The sequence below is a fragment of the Peromyscus leucopus genome, chromosome 10, assembly GCF_004664715.2.
Source record: "Peromyscus leucopus breed LL Stock chromosome 10, UCI_PerLeu_2.1, whole genome shotgun sequence".
Lineage (NCBI taxonomy): Eukaryota > Metazoa > Chordata > Mammalia > Rodentia > Cricetidae > Peromyscus > Peromyscus leucopus.
Window position 1 is genome coordinate 24,691,825 of NC_051071.1, and position 23,213 is coordinate 24,715,037.

General features: G+C 41.9%; 1 protein-coding gene across 1 annotated transcript in view; it reads right to left on the reverse strand.

Annotated features, from left to right (window-relative positions):
* Positions 1–23,213, reverse strand: part of Abca13 (ATP binding cassette subfamily A member 13) — a 436,683-nt gene that overhangs the window by 379,581 nt on the left and 33,889 nt on the right. Inside the window, exons 4-7 of the mRNA XM_028891010.2 lie at positions 9,811–9,962; positions 7,922–7,950; positions 5,779–5,942; positions 4,037–4,167 (exon numbers count right to left, since the gene is read on the reverse strand). Coding sequence (XP_028746843.1) covers positions 4,037–4,167; positions 5,779–5,942; positions 7,922–7,950; positions 9,811–9,962 — 476 coding nt within the window. The remainder of the gene's footprint in view (positions 1–4,036; positions 4,168–5,778; positions 5,943–7,921; positions 7,951–9,810; positions 9,963–23,213) is intronic.

A 23,213-nucleotide genomic window follows, 5' to 3' on the forward strand; every position in this document is an offset into this window, starting at 1 on the left:
CAGGATAAAGTTCACTCAAACTGGGATAATAAAGACATAAAGCCTGTAAGCTGCTCAAATACTCAGGGGGCACCATCTGGAAGGGGCAGCCCAAAGTCTAAGTTCAAACTCCCCAAGTCTGATGAGATCACCAGGGAGCATATCCTGGCAACTGCAAACATAACAGCACTCAAGCCATTAGGGGAACTGTTGTCAGCAAATCTAGCTGGATGGATCATTTCAAATCATGACTCTACAGCCATCTGCGATGGACCATGCAGGTGCCAGCCACCTGCAAGATTTCCCCACATGAGATCTCATGTGATCCTTAAGGTAATGTGGTTATGTGAATGCTACAGATAAGACCCATGACACTTTTTAAAGGATTTTCATTATTTTTAATTATGTGCATGGGAGTATGTTCACATGCATGCAGGTGCCCATGGAGGTCAGCAGAGGACATTTGGATCCCCTGGAACTAGAGTTAAAGGCAATTGGGAGCTGCCTGACTGGGAACCAAACAGTCTTTTGCAAGAGCAATACATGCTCTTAACCTGTGACTTATCTCCCTAGCAATAGTCATGACATTTAAGGGAAAAGAGGAAAAGTTAAGGAAGACAGACCCTGAGAATCCAAGACTTTAGGTTTCCAATAATATTGTCTTTGTATAATGCATGAGATTGTTTTCTGAGATTAAAATTAGCCCTCATGGGATGTCGATGAGGTGTCAGACTGAGAATTAAGCATTTCTCATGAGAGATCTAAGTCATCAACAAACAGCACAGTAAATGTCCTCTTTTGAGAGAAAAATCAGACAAGAATCCTTAAAAATCTCATTCCTAGAGTAAGATATTACACCCAAAGGATGTGGTTCCCAAGCCTGAGATGTAAGTACCTATCCCTACTCATATATCTTATTAGAATTAGACACAGCATTCCAGAAGAGAACAGGAAAAAAAAAAACAGCGTCATCAGTCTACCAAAATGCTTTGGAAAATAAAGATAATATTCTTTGAAACTGAAGGGCAATATGGATTCTGAGATTCGTGGCTGAACAATGACATGTTCAGATCATGTGACAAAATGTCAGTGAATGAATGATGTGACTGGAACAGCAGAATTGTCCCTTCCCTGCAGGCACTATAGTCTGTTCACTGGGAAAAGCATTTTTCTTGGAGACAAGAGAAATGAAGACAATTTTTAGTGGTCTCTAGAAGTCTATTTTATAATCATATTTCTTAACTCTGACTGAAATGGATACAAAATTGCTTTTAATTACATTCTTTAAAGTAATTATATCTCCAATTGTACGCTAAATTGAATGTTATAATTTGGGTGATTTGCACAAATTTCTGCTCCAGATGAGCTTGTTAAAATTGAGGTCACAGAGAACCTTTCAATGAGGTGTTTAATATATCTCCTACCTCACCTCCAGGCTTTTATTCTCGACTTGAGAAATAGCTTCTGGTAGAACTAAGTTGATATAAAAATTGAGTTAATCTTTAATGGCCTAGCTTCCTTCATACAGAAAAATCAAAGAAATCCACCCTCTCCATGAGATCTACTATGTTGAGTCTCAAGCAGCAAGTGGAATTTGGAGGTGGGCAGTGGGCAGTATCGCGAAGGATCATACTGTATTAGGCTTTTCCATATAGCAGGAGAAATGTGGCTGGGCTTACAGGAATCTCTGTGAAACCAATACATTGTATAGCTCAAACACTGAACCACCAAAAGTAAAAGGCCAATGGGAGGTTTGACCCAGAACTTGCCTGCCTCCAACCCTTGCTCACACATGCCTCAAGAGCATCACTCTATACTGCATCCCTGAATCTCTTGCTCCATTGGCCACTGAGACCCAACCTGGCTCCCTTTCTGAGCCAATCCCTGGCACTGCTTGATGTAGTTCAGACACATTGACCATTGAGCACTCTTTACTCCTACAAGCACTTGCATGTCGAACACTCTTCCCTTTTCCTGGAAATGCTCCCTGGTCATATCCATGAAGTAGACATTTTTCAAAACCCTCCTTTGAAGCTGTCCCTGAAGAAGATGGCAGATCCCCACTCTGTGGTCTCTGCTCTCTGATTTGACATCTTTTGTCCCTTTACAAACATGGCATCTCTGAGTGCGATAATCATTCCTTATTGATAACTATGATCCCTGAAGCCAAGTCTCGGGGATTACAAGTTCAAGACCAGCCTGGGAAACTTAGTGAGATACTTTCTCTAAATAGCAATAATTTTTAATATAAAATCACTTTATTGTAATGAACTCATAAATAAAATACCAGGCATCCAGATTAGCCTAGCCACTCAAACAAACACTTGTCCAATATATAAACCTCAATGAGTTTATGTAAAGAAAAATAATAATAAGTGGGAGGGGAATGCTAAAGAGATGGTTGAGTGGTTAAGAGCGAATATTGCTGTGGCATAAGGCCTGAGTTAAATTCCCAGTACCCATATCCAGTGGATGACAACTGCCTCCAGCTCCAGTTCCAGAGAACCTGATGGCCCCTTCTGACCTCTGTAGGCACTGTACTCGTGTGTGCAAGCCTATTGTTAAAAATAAAAATAGAATATGTTTTGGGTTTTTTTGTGTGGGAGCAGTTTCAAGACAGAGTTTCTCTGTGTAGCTTTGGAGCCTGTCCTGGAGCTCACTCTGCAGACCAGGCTGGCTTTGAACTCACAGAGATCCGCCTGCCTCTGCCTCCTGAGTGCTGAGACTAAAGATGTGCGTCACCACTGCCTGGCTTAAAAATAAAATATGTTTTAAAGTATTGAGAATATAGAAAGGTGGTAGAGTACTGAGGTGATGTGTAAGGCTCTAGATTCAGATTTTAGTCACAGAGGGAGAGGTGGGGGGAGGGAGGGAGAACTATTTCCTTTTCAGCTCATAAATGAAATAGGTAGACGGTGGTGAGGTTGGTGGATTAGCAATGATGGGGTGAGTGGGTGGGGAATGAATTAACTGATCTATAAATGAGTATAGAGGTAGGTGGGTAGATTAACAGCCAAACAGATATTATGTGGGTGGTCAGATGACTTTTCAGACAGACAGACAGACAACAGAAGATAGGAGATGAATTCTAACTTTGATATTCTCTTGCTGTACTTCCCATGGAGAAATAAATAAAGAAAAAGCCAAAAGGAATAAACTTATAAGTAAAATATTAAATCCAATGACAACTTAATAATGTCCAAGTCAAGAAAATAGGGGATCCCCTTCCCCTCCCTGAAGAGGGATACTTATTACCTACACAGTAGTTTGCCTTCTTTGAGTAACTTCACTATTTTTCTACTGCCACCAACTCCAGTTTCAGGGTACTGGAATTTCTTTCCAATAGGAGCTTAAAGATATGAAAGATTTAAAAAAAAAATCACAGAACAAATGTGCTGTGAGATGTCATTCTGTATGCTGTGAATATGTGTTGCTCTGATTGGTTCATAAATAAAATGCTGATTGGCCAGTAGCTAGGCAGGAAGTATAGGTGGGGTGAGATATGAGGAGAATTCTAGGAGGAGGAAGGGTTAGGTCAGGAGTCACCAGCCAGACACAGAGGAAGCAAGATGTCAAGACAGAACTGAGAAAAGGGACCCAGCCACATAGCTAAACATAGACAAAAATTATGGGTTAATTTAAGTGTAAGAGCTAGTCAATAATAAGCCTGAGCTAATGGCTGAGCAGTTATAATTAATATAAGCTCTGAGTGATTATTCTATAAGCAGACCACGGGACTACAGGACCAGAGAAACAATTCCAACGAACTTAAAAGACAGCTTATAACTTAAGGAATTCAAAAATCAGTTGTTTGAAATATAAATGCAAATCTCATTATCAATGACTGCAGAATTTTCAGCTGCGGTAGAAAGTCAGTCAGTTTTGACTTGAAAAGTTTAATCTTATGTTTGTCTATTACTAGCAGAAAGGGTGGATTTGGGGTGGGTCGAGATTTTCATTAATCACTTCTTTGAAGATCCCTGTGGCTCTGTGCTTGCTAAAGCATTGCAAGAGTGGAATACCCCCCAATACAGACACAGCCCTCCAGGTCCCTCACCATTGACAGCTACTCTGTGCTGCAGCAGAAACCTCAGGGTGGAGATGGTCACATTCAGAACATGTCTGGAAACCTGGGGGATCGTCTGGTGCAGTGGTAGCCAATCCAAATCTCCCAGAGATGTTAATGAACTAGAAGAGAAACAAAACCAAGCAGAGTGAGCTGATGGTCAGCCAAAGAGTATCAACTCCAGACTTACTTAGTTCCCATGGGCCAGACCCCAGCCCTGTTCCAGGATGTTGCCAGACCATTGATATATGAACATTCTGCTTGGTTTAATGTGATGCTAACTCCCTGGGCAAAAGAACAAGCAGAAGTGAGTTCTTCTCTCGAAATATGAGAAGAACATCTTCTCATATTGTGAGAAATCATCACATAAATGTGAGAAAACATCTTCAGCTGAGGTGGAACTGCATACATTTTAGCAGCATCAGGCTGACTCTACTATACATCGTTGTGCAGTTGGGAGAACCCCAAGACTATAAAGTCATCCCTGAACCCCAACATCACGTGCAAGCAATGGCTACCATGAGTAGATTATCTTGCTATCATAGAAACAATACAAATCAGAAATGAAACCCACACAGAAGATGACACTGTCAGTCACTGTCATCAATACCTTCTAGTTTCAATCTACACCTGCCTTTAAATAAGCTCCCTTTAAATAATTCTCACTGTCCACTGCTAATATGTCCCATGCACAGAATAATGGACAGAGGGGGGCTCCCTCCAGCTGTGTCCAAATATTTAAGATAATGAAGTGTTAGGATGTGCTTCATTCTCGGCCATCCAGTACATCTCCATGACAACTAAAAAGTCATAATGAAAATTTAAAAAGTTCTGATCCTCAGATGAGCTGTGCTACAGAATGTGAAGGCCAAGAGACACCCACCCCCGACAACCCTTGCCCATCTCAGCATAGCAAGGGGCTGTGTATTGAATAGTTAAGTTATAATTTAATGTAAAAAAAAAAATCACTGGATGAAGAGTAGGAAGCCCACTGTGAAAAGCTCTGCTCTAAAATGTACCCTTAGGGACATAGGATCAGAGCCACCATACCAACTGGGTCCCAACTTGTCAGGAAGGCATCGAGTTTATCAGGCTACATGATGTCTTGGGCATTGTTAGCTAAAATTATTACATTTATGTCACTTTTCTAGTGGTGAAAACCTTAGAAACAACACAACTGATGGTTAAGACTGTGAAGTGTATTTTGGTATATACGATTTCATCAAAATGGAATATTATACAGCCATTAGAAATGATCATTCAGGGCTGGAGAGATGGCTCAGAGGTTAAGAGCACTGGCTGTTCTTCCAAAGGTCCTGAATTCAATTCCCAGCAACCACATGGTGGCTCACAACTATCTGTAATGAGATCTGGTGCCTTCTTCTGACCTGTAGGCATACATGCAGGCAGAATACTGTATATAAAATAAATAAACAAATCTTTAAGAACAACAACAAAAAAAGAAATGATCATTCAGTGACGATACAAGCCAATGAAATGTTAATCAGATAATGTCAGCTTTCTGATGGTTGAATATGAGCTAAATAGCACCACTGCCCCCAGGTAAGACATGTACTCGCAGATGGGGACAAAGACAGAGGTGTAAGGGCTCCAGACGTTTCAGCAGGACACTAATAGGGGGTCTTTTATGAAAATGTTACTCAGTGAAATAGGCCCCTACCAAAACTATGGAAGATTATACATATAAGTATTTGTTGCTGTTTTCCACTTACTTCAAACCTGCTTGAAGAAAGTGTGTCACAGCATCCAGGCTGTCTTCCAAGTGAGCACTGGTTGTGTGCAGTCTGGGAAGTGAATGTAGAAAATCCCAAATATGAGGCTGCTGGTGGAGGCTTTCCAGTTTTGATATCACATCCTCAGTTTTATTGAGATCCATCTAATAGGAAAAAAATTACCAAAGATTTTCCCATTTAATTTTATTAATCAAATGAAGAAGAGACAGACAGACAAACGGATGGATGGACAAGATGCTTCAGGTGTGTGAGAAGTGCATGCCCAACACATACTTATGTTCAACAGACAAAATTTTAAAATTATTATTAGGTTGCTTCTATTTTTAAAGTTTTGGAAATATAAAAATTGGCACATCTAAAATCAAGTATCATTTAAAGTAACTGTAGAATATCATAAGAGAAACTTAAGGGAAGAAGAAAAGGCAGCAAAAAAGTGAAAGAGGAAGGAAAGAAGGATGCAGGAGAAGAGAAAAATGCAGGGGCAGGGACACAGGTTTGGCTGTCACAGACACCACCGATGGGTGCTACCCTGGGAAGGTTGCTCAGGGCACCAGCCCCCATCCTCTCCAGCTGAGCTTGCTCCTGATGGGGAACAGATGCAGAAAGCAAATCCTCTCAGCATGCGCTTGGTGCAGGGTGCTGTGACGAGACACTGGGCTCTCAGGGAACCATTTGCCTTAGCTGAGGCTAGACAAGACAGCTAGCAGGAGGTGTGGAACCTGACAGGCTCCTGCTGGCACTGGGTAACCATCTCCTGGCCGTTCCTATTCTCTCCATCCTTCACCTCCACCTGCACTCTCCATCCTTCACCTCCATCTACACTCTCCATCCTTCATCTCTATCTATACTCTCCATCCTTCACCTCCATATACACTCTCCATCCTTCTCCTTCACCTCCACCTACACTCTGCATCATTCATCTCCATCTACACTCTCCATCCTTCATCTCCACCTACACTCTCCATCCTTCATCTCCATCTACACTCTCTCTCCATCCTTCATCTCCACCTACACTCTCCATCCTTCATCTCCACCTACACTCTCCATCCTTCAAGCATCACTTCTTCCCCAACACCTTCCACATCCCACATCCATGCATCTATCCCAGACTATTTATACCTCAACACCCAGTTTGTGTCATCACACCATTCTTGACAACACCACCTTGATAGATCACTAACATGCCCCAGCCCATCTTGTGTTTCTGGTAAGTAGGGGTGGAAATACTGCTAAGCATCTTTCAAAGACAGGCATCTTCACAACACAGACTCACCCAGCCATCAGTAGAGTCAAGGATGTGGAGGCCTACACAAAGGATGAACCTGTCAACACTGAGGTTCTTCCCTATCACACTACTCCATGAGATACTCAAAGCCCAAGCATTTTTGGTAGCACTGACATTGTGTCTGAACAATTCTCAGAAGGCTCCAAGGCAGCTCAAGAAAATGTGTACATGATAATCCATTAGAAGAGTCCAACAATAAAGGCCAACCAATGCTTCCATTTAATGACACCCAACTGTGATCAGACACCTAGCCTAACTGCTACACCAGGGCAAAGGGATTCACTCATACAAGCTCAGTTTAAAATAACTGAAGAATATTAGCTTAATCCGGTGAAGCACTATTTTAATGATCAAATTAGCATTTTAAGGGAATTATGAATTCTAAATGTCAGATGGCTTGTGACAATGAAAGACTGATACAATCAATGTGTGACCTCAAATGTGTACAGATGATAAGTTGTTCCACTGATAACTATGACCTTAACTGAAAGTCCTGCATTTAAAGCAAGTCAAAAGTAACATGCCAAACACAAATCTCACCAACTTTGAGTTCATGTTGACTTAAATCCCTCCCCCAAAGCAACCTGAGTACCACCTACCACCCACTCCCTCCCCTCCAACCTTCTCCTCCTCATAGACCCAGAACTCTGACTTAAGAAATTAAAACCCATCTTTTAATCTATATATGATGTAAATTTATTTCTGTTAAATTCCACCCTGCACAGTTGTTCAAAAAAAATCAAATGATGAATAGAGTCCTTGAAAAATATAAGCTCAACTACAAAGGGAACACTGAATCATTGTGTCTGTGTGTCCAGCATCACTGGGAATACTCACTGTTAGAAAACTGGAGCCATCAGAGGAACCTACAATAAAACACATTCAACAGGTCAGCTGCTCAGACCCCAGAGTGCCTGCTTCAGTCTGGAAGTGAAATGAAACACCCAGGCTCGAAACACAAAGGTGAGCAAATAGAAGGGTAAATATGAAGATGGCTGCGGTTGTCATATCCCAAACCTCATTGATACAGTTTCCCAGAAACCAAATAGTAAAGAAATACTTTGCTCAGTGTTTTAGCCTGTCTCTAATTACACGGTGAGTACTCACCACACAATGAAAAGAGTGAATGGAAATAAAGAAAAACAAGCTGGATATGTTGGCATACCCTATAGTCAGTTGTTTTTGCTCTCTAGAGGCCACCACCCAGCTCCCAAATAAATACATGGAGACTTATTTTTACTTATGAATGCCTAGCCTTAGCTTGGCTTATTTCTAGCCAGCTTTTCTTAATTTAAATTATCCTGCCTTTCACCTCTGGACTTTTGCCTTTCTTAATCTATATCTCTTTCTTTCCTTCTTACTCCATGACTAACTGTGTTGCTGGGTGACTGGCCCCTGGCATTCTCCTCTTCTTCTCCTTTTTCTTGTTCCTCTCTCCTCTCTCTTCTATTTATTCTCTCTGCCTGGCAATCCCACATATTTTTCTCTCCTGCCTGGCTATTGGCTGTTCAATTCTTTATTAGACCAATTGGGTGTTTTAGACAGGCAAAGTAATACAGCTTCAGAGTTAAGCAAATGCATCATAAAAGAATGCAACACACCAGCTGGGCGGTGGTGGCGCACGCCTTTAATCCCAGCACTCGGGAGGCAGAGGTAGGTGGATCTCTGTGAGTTCGAGGCCAGACTGGGCTACAGAGTGAGTTCCAGGAAAAGGCGCAAAGCAACACAGAGAAACCCTGTCTCAAGGGAAAAAAAAAAAGAATGCAACACACCTTTGCATCACTAAACAAATATTCCACAGCATAAACTAATGTAACATATCTTTAACTAATATTCCACAACAACACCTGCAATCCCAACACTCAGGAAGTAGAGGCAGGAGGATTGCTGAGTTCAGAACCTGCCTGTTCTACATAGTAAGCTCCAGGTCAACCATTGCTACAAAGCAAGACCCTTTCTCAGAAAACAAATAGGCAAAACCTTCAGACATGATGAGAAAGAAAAGTAAAATTATTGTTTTTCAGAATTATAAATAACATGTGCTATGGGAAATAGCTCAGATAGTAACATGCTGAAAATGGATCTATCCATCTGAAGACAATTAGTTCTCTCAATCATATCTCAAAAAAAAAAAAAAACCAAAAAAAAAAAAAACCCACTGCACTTGAACCCACCCCCCAAAAATGTTATTGCTTATTGAGATAAGATCTTCACCACATAGCCCAGGCTGGCCTTAAATTCAGTATCGTCCTGCCACAGTCCCCAAATGCTGAGGTTGCAAGCATGAACCGAGACCCCATGACAGAGCCCAACAGAACTCCCTCATCTGTTGTGGAAGAATACCTGCCTTCTGTTGAGACCTTTTCTCAAAAACCAAAAAAGGAAGAGACCAAGTCACATCTCCACGAACAAAAGGAATCGGGAATGTGTGTCGAGAAGGTGCGGACAGTTCTTAAATTTAGACAGATGACATGGGATGGGTAGATGGCATTAGAGAGGTGATTAAGCTAGGTGAGCCTCAGTCTATGGGAGGGCTGGCTAACCCTGGGAGGCCTTTATACCCTTTATGCCTCCCAGGGAGGAAGAAGGATCCAACCTCATCTTCCATAACAGCCAGCAGCGCTGACCTTGTCCAGCAGGGGGCGTGCTCTCTCCTAACCTTGGTAAGCATAAAAGGTTCTCATTCTGTGTCCAAGAAAACAAGATAACGTTTTTTAGGATCTTACCTGGGGTTTCAGATCTTTTCAGCCAGAGTTTTTGTAAGCTCTTTGCTTTGTCCATTGTTTCAAAAATATCCTCAGCCAGGTCCTGTATCTCTTTTAAGAAGGCCAGGCTACTGACTTTGCTGTTGTCAGTTGTAGTTTGGAACCTAGACGAACTTCAGACACAAAGAATAAATGCCACGGGTGGAAGAATTCTTACAGGAATCAGTTTCCCTGGTGTTTAAAAGGGTTTTGACACTCCATACGAAACAGTCTTCAATGAAATATGCACAAGGTTACATGTCTACCACCCACCAGGAAAACACTTGACCATGATCCAAAAGGGAAATTATCTCTAGTATAGGCATATTTAAGATTATAAAAATTATCCTCATTCTCTTCATTATCCGTAAAGCTCAAAATCTTATATAGTCATTAGTCTTTTTTTTTTCATTTATTCAACATGTATTATACTACACACCGCACTCGGGGTGCAGAAAGTAAGCCTTGGTAAGCATGAGCAGGAGACAGAGAGGATTGTGAGTAGGGACAGATGCTATGAGACAAGGAATGCATGGTACTGGGTGGTGGAGAGGGGCTCATAGCTGATAGCTGAGAAATGGCCCAAGAACTGGAAGAACTGTGGAGTCAGTGCTGGGCATGGCAGCACATGTGTAAAGGCCCAGGGGTGAGAAGAGTTAGAAGTGTCTGCATAAGAAAAAGTGGAGGTTGACGGAGCCAGAGGATTCTAAGTAGTCAGCAGTGGGAAGACAACTATTCAACAGTATATTCAACAGATCTGCTGAATATGAATATACACGAACAACTACTCAACAGCTCTTTCTCCTATCTTAATAGGAAAAACCACCCAAGCACACCATTAGCTGTAGAAACAGCATTTGCTAAGCCCAGTGGCCTTTCACAGTAAAAGGTTCCCGTGAATGACATCAACTTCCTCAACTTGTAAGGAACAGGAACGTTCACAAAACACCTGCGGTGAACTTCCCTTTGACAGTGAGAACAAGGCTTTCCCACAGAGATCAGGAGCCAGTCACAGGAGCGGCTTCTCCCCCTGCCTTTTCAATATCTGTTACAACTGCCCAAGGTATGAGGGCAAAATGGAAATAAAATAAATTTTGGAAGCAGTAACGCTGGGCTGCAGAGATGACTCAGTGGTTAAGAGCAATTGTTGCTTTTGCAGAGGACCCAGGTTTGATTCCAACACCTACACGGTGGCTTGAAACCATCTGTAGCTCCTCTCCCAAAGGATCCAAAGCCCTATTCTCTCGTCCTCAGACACCAGGCATACACGTGTACATAGGCATACAGGCAGGCAAAATACACAGGCACACAAAATACTAAAATCAGTAAATGTTTTTTTTAAAAAAAAAAAAAGAAAGAAGCAATGAAAGCACTTTCTTCAAAGATGCGTAGTTGTACACAAATTCAAAGACTGTGGATAAAGTTCAAAAGAATTTTTAAAAACTAAGCTGGGCGTGATGGCGCATGCCTTTAATCCCAGCACTCGGGAGGCAGAGGCAGGTGGATCTCTGTGAGTTCGAGGCCAGCCTGGGCTACCAAGTAAGCTCCAGGAAAGGCGCAAAGCTACACAGAGAAACCCTGTCTCGAAAAAAAAAAAAAAAAAAAAAAAAAAAAAAAAAGCCTAAAATAAGAATTGGTCTCCTTCCTGGGTTCTCTGATGAACAAGTACACTTGACATTAGAAGAGTGAGCCTTGTAGCCGCAGAGTGAGGAAAGATGGAGGAGGAGGAGGCTTTGGAGAAAGGGGAAAGACAGATTCAGGATCCACTGTGGACCCTGCAAAGACCTTTAACAAGTTAGGTGTGGAGCATTAACTATGCTATTCTGTTCTGTATTTCTGATGCTTTGACATGTTGAGGGATTGCTGACCCTAAATGGTGACCCCTGCCAGGGTAGTCAGCCCTTGGATATGGCAAACATCAATCCTACATGGTTGAATTCATCCACGCCTATGTATTTATCTGATTAAATGGGGTTTATGGAGAGCGAAGTGGGCTGGACTTCCAAGATGTTGGAAGATGCAGGCACCAGTGGCTTCTCCTGGAGCAGAGTGGAAATACAGACTCAAGCCTGAAACACTGCTTAGCACCTAGGAAGGGAAACAAGAGTTCTCTTTTGAAAATGGTAAAGAGGAGCTCTGTGCACTGAACATTTGAGAATTATAACTGTTTTCCCATGGAGATGATTAGTTCCTCCTTCCTTTATGTATACAATTTATTTGTTCTAAGTAGATTATCTTTTTAATCATATTTGTTTGCTTTAAATCTTAATTAAAACATTTTCTTGTGGTGATATATTGCACACCCTAATAAAATTCACCTAAAGATCAGAGGACAGAACAAGCCACTAGATTAAACAGAGACACCAGGCAGTGCCTTTAATCTTAGCACTCAAGAGGCACAGATCAGTCTGGATCTCTGTGAGTTCAAAGCCACCATGGACTACATGAGATTGACTCGGTCTAGGAAAAAAACAGAGCCAGGCAATGGTGGCACACATCTTTAATCCCAGCACTTGAGATCTCACGCCTTTGCTTGAGAAGCACACATGCCTTTAATTCCAGCACTAGAGAGGCTGAGAAAGGAAGTGATACGGTGGGTGGAAAAAAAAGTATATAAGACCTGAGGAGACAGGAACTAAAGCCTTTTCGGCTGAGGAAGCCTATTGGCTGAGGCTTTTCAGGCTGAAGAGTCCTAGAGGTAAGAGTTGGCTTGTTCCTTTGTCTCTCTGACCTTTCAGCTTTTACCCCAATATCTGGTTTCAGGTTTTTTATTAATAAAAACTTTTAACATTCTAGCTATATTTTCTTGCATTCCTTTTCTTTTAATTTTATTTTAGCATTGGGCAATGTTTCTCCTACAAGCTAATATATATATATAAGATATTTTATATTTTATAAGCATAGAAAATGCCAAAAAAAGAGAACTACATAAATTCTAATTCTAGGGGAATAGGTGATTAGTAATATATGTTTCTGAAAGGATTTTCTTTCACCTTAAAAATAGGGTCCTAGACCCAGTAGAGTCAAAGGCACCACAAGAAAACCCACAGAACCAACTAACCTGGGCTCACAGGGACTGAACTGACAACCAGGGAGCCTGCATGGGACTGACCTAGGCCCTCTGCGTATATGTTACAGTTATGTAACTTTGTCTTCATGTGAGACTCCTAACAGTGAGAGCAGGGGCTGTCTCTGACTGTGTTGCCTACTTTGGGGACCCATTCCTCCTACCGGATTGGGAAAAGTGTGTGTGTGTGTGTGTGTGTGTGTGTGTGTGTGTGTGTGTGTGTGTGTATTTGTGTGTATATATGTGTATATGTGTGTGTACATGTGCCTGTGTGTATGTGTGTATATAATGAGAAAGTATCCTCATGACTTTGGATGGCAGCACTGTTCGGCTGCCTACAGTGAAGCTCAGATCCAGGAGGAATTTGTTTTAATCAGCAAAACTACTGATTTGGAATAAAGTAGAAAAGTCATTCCACAAGTTGCTGCAAGCATGTTAAGGTAACTAAGCACCAAATTAAATTTTTAGCATATCTAAAAGGGGGAAAGGCATAAAATTGAAAAGAATTTTTCCTGATTACAAATTATAGAACCCTTTAGAGGTTTTTAATACTGTATTACTTTATAAATTAGAGAACCTTGGAAATAAATAACAAAGTTTGCATGACTAAGAGAAAAATCCCCTCCACAGACATGATCATTCACTTCTCAGAGCCTACAGTGAAACCAAACATCCTTGATAAATAAAATAAGCTCGGTGCCTCACTTGGAGCAGAGCACTCAGAAGAAGAAATTATCTTCCAAGCAGAGACTCATAGCAACCCAGCTGACCCAGGGTGCAGAGGCCATCTTCACCAACAGATGAGCCCCTAGAATCTCATCTGGGAAGGAAGGAAGAAAGGGAGGGAGGGAGGGAGGGAGGGAGGGAGGGAGGGAGGGAGGGATCAGTCTTCCTCTTGAGTGTTCCAAATGCCAAAATCGCAAGACGAAATCAGTTACAGCTTCTCTAGAGAGAACCCATATTAAAACCTCAATGTGGCCTCTGAAGACTGCTCTCCAGCCCTGCCAAGTGCCCAACATCCCCCTGGAGACCCAGGGTTGCCAGGTGGAAGGCACTGGTGTAAGGAAGTGGACACAAAGCTCCCCTGTAACAAAGAGCTGGTTTTATGGTCTAAATATTAGTCTAAAGATGACTTATTTCATTCTTATGTTCATATTATCAACTATTATTAACATGAGAAATGTTCAGAGTAGAAAGTAAGTATATATAGATCTTTAATTCAGTGTTATAGCATGTGTAGACAAGGGAGTAGAGAAGGACAAGAGGTGGAGGTGAAGGGAGAGAGTAGAGAAGGAAGAGAGGTGGGGGTGGAGGAGAAGATTCTCCATGTACCAGGGAAATCCCAGCACTGTAGCAGGGTTTGGGGAGGGCAGCTTCCTAAACCCAGTTCTTCACTGACACTCAACTATTCAAAGCTTTATCTTGCCCATGTAAACTGAAGTTCACACTTAGACTGTGTTAAAGTTCTACAAGGACAATTGTGGTGGTATTGTGTTTCCCAAAATATTATGTACCTTAATAAACTTATCTGGGGTCAGAGAACAGAAAAGCCACTGGTTAGGCAGTGATAGCACACGCCTTTAATCCTAGCATTCCAGAGGCAGAAATCCATCTGGGATCTCAGTGAGTTCAAAGCCACATGGGAAACAGCCAGGCATGGTGACTCATGCCTTTAATCCCAGGAAACAAGCCTTTAATCCCAGAGAGTGGTGGTAGAAAGCAGAAAGATATATAAGGCGTGAGGACCAGAAACTAGAAGCATTTGGCTTGTTAAGCATGTGGCTGGTTAAGCTTCAGGCTTTCCAGCAGCAGTTCAGCTGAGAGCCATTGCGATGAGGACACAGAAGCTTCCAGTCTGAGGAAACAAGACCAGCTGAGAAGGTGACCAGGTGAGGTTAGCTGTGGCTTGTTCTGTCTCTCTGATCTACCAGCATGGACCCCAATAACTCACCTCGGGTTTGATTTTATTAATAAGAACTTTTAAGATTCCTGCTACAGACAAGAGACTTAAAACTTTGTGATTATGAAGGATCACAGTATTGCCAATCTATGACCAAATGACCTTGGGTAACTTTTAGTTCCCTGAAAGTTCATTGCTCACCCCTGAGTCTAACCTATCAAGTAAAACTTTTGGAATGTGTTAACTTGGCAAAACATTGTCTTCCATCAACCCAAAACTAAGCACCATCCAGCAACAATTGTTTCGTTTTGCTGTAACCCAGCTGCCTCAGAGCCCCACCAATACATCTGGGAAGTGCCTTGATTTGTGGCTTCCCTTGGGCTTGTGACAATAAAAGATTCATGTTATGTCTTTCACAATGGAACATAGTATTCTGAATCATCTGAATCTGTGTGCTTATAGCATTGTTATTCATATTTGATTCAGAATAAACTACCTCTTATTTCCTTTGAGGGGAGGGCTGTGTTTTGTAAGGATACCAGGTTGGAAAGAAGATGTGGAAAAGAAAATTCATTTGGAAGAAACAACTCAATTTCTTTCTGAGCCCTCAACTACCACCAAGTATCACCCTCAAAGGCCAGGAACCAGATGTGATGCATAAAGACAGCTATGTGTTTTTGCCACGTGGGGATCTGAGGCTGCCAGCAGAGGAAAGCCTGGAAATCATGGGTCAAGCTAATGTCTGGGTTTGCAAATGAAGAGCCTAGAGCCTATAAGAATCCCTTGTAGTCAAGACCTTTTTGAAAGTGATGTGGATTGTCTTTCTGTACACTGTGAATATGTGTTGCTCCCACTGGTTAATAAATAAAACTGCTTTGGCCTATGGCAAGGCAGGATAGAGCCAGGTTGGAAATTCAAGCAGAGATTCAGGAAAAAGAAGGGCAGAGAAGGGGAGAAGCCAGCCAGTCACCCAAGTAGCAAGATGCCAGCAGACCAGTAACACCATGGCAACACATATATTCATAGAAATGGGTTAATTTAAGTTTTAAGAGCTAATTAGTAATAAGCCTGAGCAATAGGCCAAATGATTTGTAATTAATATTAAGCCTCTGAGTGATTATTCTAAAAGTGGCCATAGAACCAAGCAGGACAGAGAAAGCCTCTGATTACAAGAAGAGTTATCACAGTCGGAAAACCCATCTTTTGAGTAAGACCACAGCATCTACTTAACAGGGATGGTATCAGGGTGAGCTAGCCCCTCTTTCTTAGAGAATGATGGTGAAGGGTTGTAGTAACCGTGCAGCTGGGGCAGACCCATGCGACTTTCAGGAGTGGGTGAGCTTCAGAAACAGTATGGTAATTTAATTGCTTTTACCAATTCTTACATATTAATTTACAAACAGAACATATCCTTATTGAATTATTATTGTTTCTAGGATGACTAGGTAGAAATATAATAATTATAAGAAGCTGCTTGAGGTTCTCATACTGTTTCTCCAAGGCCAGACAGAAAATGTCTATGGACAACACACAGCCAGGAATAAGGCTGGTCAGGGTGCATCCTGGGCCTAATGTCCACCTGCATCTCAGGCTGGGGGGGTCTCCAGGACACCTTTAGGGAAGAAGCAACTTGAAATCTGTGAGGGTAAAAGTGTTTAATAGAGAAGCGAAGTTTGAGACATTAGACGTTGTCCTCTAATGAAAGGGGGGAAAAAAGCAAGAATTCTGTGTGACTTTGTTAAGGGACAACAGAAGAGAATGCATTTGTGCCGCTGCATAGCAAGACAGAAGTGAGGGCTCCAGGGTGTTTCACAGTGTCAAGGAGAATATCAGAACGGAGGTGTGTTAGCACAGAAACTGAGCCAAGGCATGGAGAGCAGGCTTCAGATAATGCCACTGCAAACTGCCTTCAACCAGGCTGCAGACATGACTTGAGGTTCAGTTCATGCTGACCTTTGCTGGATTGAAAGGCAGCATTTTGAAATGACTTCAAGCATTGAGCCCTTTCTCAAAACCATCTAGAACCTGAGGCTGTACCAGGCAGTCCCCCTTGCTAAAGACCTTTCTCCTGCGCCATTGTAATAATTCCTGACCCACAGTGACAAAACTCCCAACCTCCTAAGGGCTTGCTTGGGGCTATAAATGACTTGAATTTGAGTCTCCAGCATTGCAATCTTAACTAGCCACAAATAAAGGTCACTTTTCTTTGTCTCCCCAGCCCACATTCTGACTTTGGAATCTCTGTGTCCTGCGCACTCTCCATTTCTCCTGTTTACCTCTCACTAGGGATTCCGAACTCAGCTACTAAGAGGAAAGAACTACTGTGTGTGTTGCCAGGTCATTCACAGGGCATAGGAACTGGAGAGCCACAAACACATCCCACAAATTATCTTAGTAGATGGAGCAGACCTCAAACACTACATTGAGGACATCAATTTAGCAAGCATAGTTACAAAATTCCCAAGTACCTCAAATGCTGATGGAAGTAGCTAGGCGAGCATTGGCAAACTTGGAGGTCACTGAGGTTGGACCACTCCTTTATAATAAGCTTTGAACCCCACCTCTCATTTCCCTGGTACCTCACCGGTTTTGAGAAAAGGAAGTTGCACAATTACACACACCCCTTAAATTTTCAAACACGATATGAAAAGATGGCAGTATCAAGGCTTTGTTGAGGCTTGACACAGTGTTCTGCACTGCCCAAATGATGGTGAGATTACAAGAACATACTACTGCCCCTTCTTAAAGGGTTAATACAACCATGCCTGTCAATCACCTGGCCAAAAGACTGCCTGTGGAGAGCTGATGCCTATGTTAGGAAATGGGAGCAATGCTTATCGTCTTAATGAAGTATGCACTTACAAGCCCCAGCAGCCCCTCCTAAGATGTAGCTGCTTACGGATCTCCACTAGGTATCAGGCAAAATCTGAAGCATGCTGCATTTACTCACCTATGCATGCATGCATACACGCACACACAGCTGCTCACAGACTGTTTCTAACTCACAGAACATGACTTCCCCTCCTCCTCTTCTCCAACTCTTTTCTCAGGCAGCTGTTCAGATGCTCAGCTTGCCTGCCCTGTTGATTTCCCCTCAGACTCTACTGAAAGGTCCTTGCACTTCCTCCTGAGTCCACTTTTGTTTTTCCTTGTCTTGTTTGGCTATTTTGGAGACAGGGTTTCTCCGTGTAGCCTTAGCTGTCCAGGTACTGGCTTTGTAGACCACGCTGGCCTCAAACTCAGAGATCTACCTGCCTCTGCTGGGATTAAAGATGTGGGCCACCACTACCCACCTCTGAGTCCACTTTTAAATTCTTTAATTTATGAAACAAAGAATCTATGAAAAGCAGCCCTGTTTTCCCTGGCAACATCAACATTTCATAAGCCTCTCCTAAAATACCCACAGAGAGTGGTTGTCTCACTAACATGTCACTTTGGGACTTTCTTGTGCACAGTCACAAAGAATGCATGTGAACAGCCATACTCCAGAGCAGGAACGAAAGTGTTCAGAGTCTCACAAACCAAGAAGAAAACCAGGATGAAGGAGCACAATAGGGAGCCTCACATGGAGGGCAGCCTTCATGCTGATGCAAGAGATTTCTGATTATTGCCCTTAGTTTTCCACTAGCATAGAACAATCTTCAGCTGTTTAAAGACCTCTAATAATGCAAGTTTTAAAAGATATGCCCATTAAAACATAAATAGAATATTACTCAGCAATAAAAAGAAAGACACGCTAGCACATACAGGACAAGCAGATCTTTAAAGTATGGTGTTGACTGGAAACCACAAACTAATTTCATAAGGTTCCATTCTTTATTTCACTGACATTCTCAAAAATGACAAAACTAGAAAGACAGAGGACAGATCAATGGTTGGTGGGGACAATGTTCTGGTGGAAGGTCCACCTCAGCTCCCCTCCCATCTCTTTCCCCAAACCTGCTCCCTCAAATCTCGCCAAACACGGCTCCTCCCCCAGAGATGCTCAAGACCACTACCATAGGGTATTTAAATTGCATCCCAGAAAACACACACGTGGTTTTTCCAGTCTCTCATCCCCAACTCCTCTCTGGAGGGCTGGAGAATCATCCAGGAACGCTTTACCCATTAAACGGGGTTTTTTTCTAATTCAGTTTGATTTGGTTTGATTTGGATTACTGCATTGGCGGAGAGGCTTATGGGGTGCAAAAACCTCTCGGACAACATGCAGACAGAGAGTGACTTCAGGAAAGACATGAGGGAATTCTCAAGTTGCCTGAAGAGTTAGTTCTGTGTCTGGATTGTAGTATCACATGAGCTTGCTCCCATGGCAAGGAAGTACAAACATATACACACATACACACATGCACACTAACATACACACAGATGTATACACATAAATATGAACAAGTCCTATACTCTACCGAAGAGCACTAGACCATCTCTGCCCCTGGGGTTGGTATTGTGTTACAGTTGCATGCACAGCTCATCACTATACGAGGCATCTGACTGAAGGGTCTATAGGAGGAAAACACAAATCAAACCCACAGTGAAGATGGACAAGATACTGTCTGCCTGAACCTCTGCTCCTGGTGAGGCACAGGCTGGATGCTGGTGGGTGGATGGGAGGAGGCCTGGCTATGCAGTGAGACTGTCTCAGAAGAAAAAGGCCTAGAGCCTGAGGTCCATGGAAGAGCATTTGCCCAGCACAGATGAAATGAGGTCCTGAGTTCCATCCCCAGTACAAGGATCTAAGGAAAAGGGTGGGAGACAAAGGAGCAGAGAGAAAGAGAGGAGGAGAGGGAGGGAAGAGAGGTAAGGATGGAATTTTAAGTACTGATGAGGACAAAAAGAAACCAGACCCTCAGAACCTGCAAGCAGGAAGATAAAACGGAGTGATAACCCTGACCAGAGACATCTGCAGGATAAGCAATCTAATGTTCTCAGCACAAGTGGCCTCCAAGTCCATGAAAAATAACCATGGCAGCCACTGTCACCATAACTCACCAGCAGAGGAGCCACTGCTATAAAACTAGTGGGAGGCTGATAATGTGACCCATGTGTGTGACCACCGAAGTTTGTGATGCCTAAGACAAGAAAAGGCAAATGAAGATAGAAGGAAGGTTCTGTAGGTTTTTTTTTCCTAACATAGCCACTTTGGGAGAAGGTCTGACCATTGACAATTTTCAAAATGCTAAATAAAACTGCCATATAGCCTAAGGAAAGTTTATGAAAAACACACCTGAATAAAGACTGCGGCTTCATTCATAATAGCTGAAACACAGAAATAACTTAAATATCCTCAATGCATGAAGAGATGAGTCAGTCAGTCACTAATTTAAAATATGAAATATTGTTAGGTACCACATAAAGGAAACTCGAAGACATTACTCATTAAAAAAAGACATACACACATGTATACACACACAAGTACACAAACACATAGGCACACACACATAGATCTTGGTACACATATATGAACAAACACACACACATATATACATACACACAAACAGACACACACACACACATGTACACAAACACACAGGCACATTCACACAGATGCAGGTACACATACAGACAAACACACACACACACACAGACAGACAGACATATACACACATAGGTACACGTGTAGATATATGCATATAAACACACATACACACAAGTACATACTCACACACACAAACACAGACAAAACACACACAACTCTAAGTTTCACAAGTTCCATAAAAAAAGATCTGACCACAGGATTGAAATCTGTAGAAAAGGAAGGCTGACTGCTGAAGTCCAGCACTGGGGGTAGAGGAAATGAAAGCTATGGACATAGATTTTTCCTTTTGAAATGATGAAAAAACTTAATTGATTAGGATGATCAATGTTCATTCTAATTTACAACTGTGAATACATCAACACTATTAGGCTGTGTACTTCAAATGAGTCACCTTTTTCCCTTTTCTTCCTAAAAACATAACACCAATCAAAATCTTAGCATGCACTTTGTAGAAATAAACAAGCAAAGTTTGAAAATCAGTGTGAAATCCATAAGCTCTGGAAAAGCCAAATGACTTTTAAAAAGAACGAAGCTGAGAACTTACACTGACTCCAAGATTTTCCCTGACCTACCATCACTAGGGTCAGAAAGGACAGTGGAACAGGAAAACGGCAGAACTGCACACTACCATTGCCTCAAGTGACACTTTCCACAGTCAGACAAAAAAGGAAGATTGTTCTTCACAAAGGAAGAGAAACAAAGAAGAAAAATGGCTTCCATGAAAGCCCAAACATTATAGTTTTCTGATGAGGACTTTAACTCCAATATGAAGCATCATCAAAGAATCAAAGGGAACTACGTCTGAAAACATAAAGTACAATAGTTGGGCTGCAGTAATACAGCACCATGCACTGGGTGTGTGAAATAACACAAATATCTTTTCTCACTGATCTGGAGGCTGGAGGCCTTGAGAGCAGGGTCCTGGGTGGGCTGGGCTCAAAGGTGGGGAAGGGGCATCTTCATGCTATATAGATGGCCATGCTTAGATGTGTCCAGACAGAATAGAGAAGCACTCTGGTGTCTCTCCCTTTCCTTGGAAGAGGTTTATTATATCAAAGATCTTCCCTTGGGGTGTCTGTGAACTTCTGTAAAGGTCCTGTCATTGGTACAGTCATATGCGTAGTTAAGGCTTCAATATCTGAATTATGGGACAGCACAGTTCTGTCCATAGCTTGCCATGCTCAGCACCTAAATCTCAAAATTTGAGGTCTTCTCTTATGTAAACAATATGTGCTCAATCTCAACAGTCCCCAAAGTCTTGACTTATTTCATTATTGATTCTGAAGTCCAGGGTACAAGACCTTTGCTGCATATCATCTAAAGAGGATATGGTTGACACTTAAGGAGCAATGCATGTTCAAAGAAACATCTTCTAGTCCCAAACATATGAATACAGCGAAGGGATATGTTTTCAAAATATGCTATGGCCCAGCAAAACATAGACCTTGACATTTAAAACAAGAGAAACTGGAAGGCTGAAAAGTGTTAGATTTGAAATAAGCCTGAAATCAAATGAGGCATTTTAAATTAGATCTTAAGGTTCAAGTATAATTATGCTTTATTCAATATTCTGAACTCTAGAGCAGCTGTGGTAATAATGGCATGTACAGTTTTGTAGAGAGTCTGTCTACCCATAGGCTCTCTGTGAAAGTGTCATCTCTTTGCCTCTTTATGAAGAGTCCAATTAGAAAGTAACATGCAGGGGTGGTTCCCACCTCAGAGCTACTGGTTAGGGCATCTGTGCCAAGGAAAATAAAGAAGTGATTATGACCTTTGAAAACTTGAAGTAACCATCCTTGCTTCCTGGGTCTATAGGAATCAATAAATTTTTAAAATAAGGGTGCCAATGTAATTTTATGTGGGAAGGATAAAATTAGGAAAACACAAATTAGGAAAAATAGAGCAGATGACACATGTCTTGGTCAGACATGACCATAAGAAAGTTGGGGTGGGGGGAAGGGGGGTTTATTTCATATTACACTTCCAATAAGAGTCCATCACTGAGGAGGGAAATTAAGGCAGGAACTCAAGCAGAGCAGGAAACTGGAGACAGGAACTGAAGTAAAAGCTGAAAAACACTGCTTAATGGCTTGTTCTCCGTGGCTTGCTCAGCCTGCATTCTCACAGCTACCAGAATCAGCACCAACAGTGAGCTGGGCTCCCACATCAATCACTAATTTTTAAAATGCACTACAGACTTGCCTACAGGACAATCTTAATGGAGGCATTTTTTCAATTACAGCTTCTTTTTCTCAGTTAACTCCAGTTTGTGTCAAGCTGACACAAAACTAGATGGAGCAAATGACCCCTTGTCATCTTGACACACAAACAAATCACTATTCCACTCTAACCCTTCTTTTCTCATTTGGCTCCCAATTGGCATGACAACATTGAAATTACAGAATAAAACATTACAACTTTTAAAAGACCCACAGTCTTTAAAAATTCAAACACTTTAAAATGTTTGTCTCTTTAAAACATTTAAAGTCTCTCTCAAAGTTGAAAGCCTCCAACATCTCTCTAAAATGTCAACGACTCTTCAAAAACCCAAAGTCTTTAAATTTGGGGGTCCAGTAAAATCAGAATAAGTTAAATACATTCATATTTCAAGAGGGAAGAACCAGGGCACAGTCACAATCTGAACAAGGCAAAACCAAAGTTCAAGAGTGTAAAGTCAGTATCAGACATCTGGGACCATTCAGAATCTTCCGAGCTCCTTCAGAGGGCTTGGAAAGGCATTTATAGCAAACACGACTTGTCTCATAGACTCAGGCTGGTTCCATTCCACACCTGCTGCTGTCCTTGGTAGTTGTCCCATGCTAATGGCATCTACAAAATGTTGGGGTCTCCACTGCAGCTGGGTTGCAACCTCACCAATAGCCTCT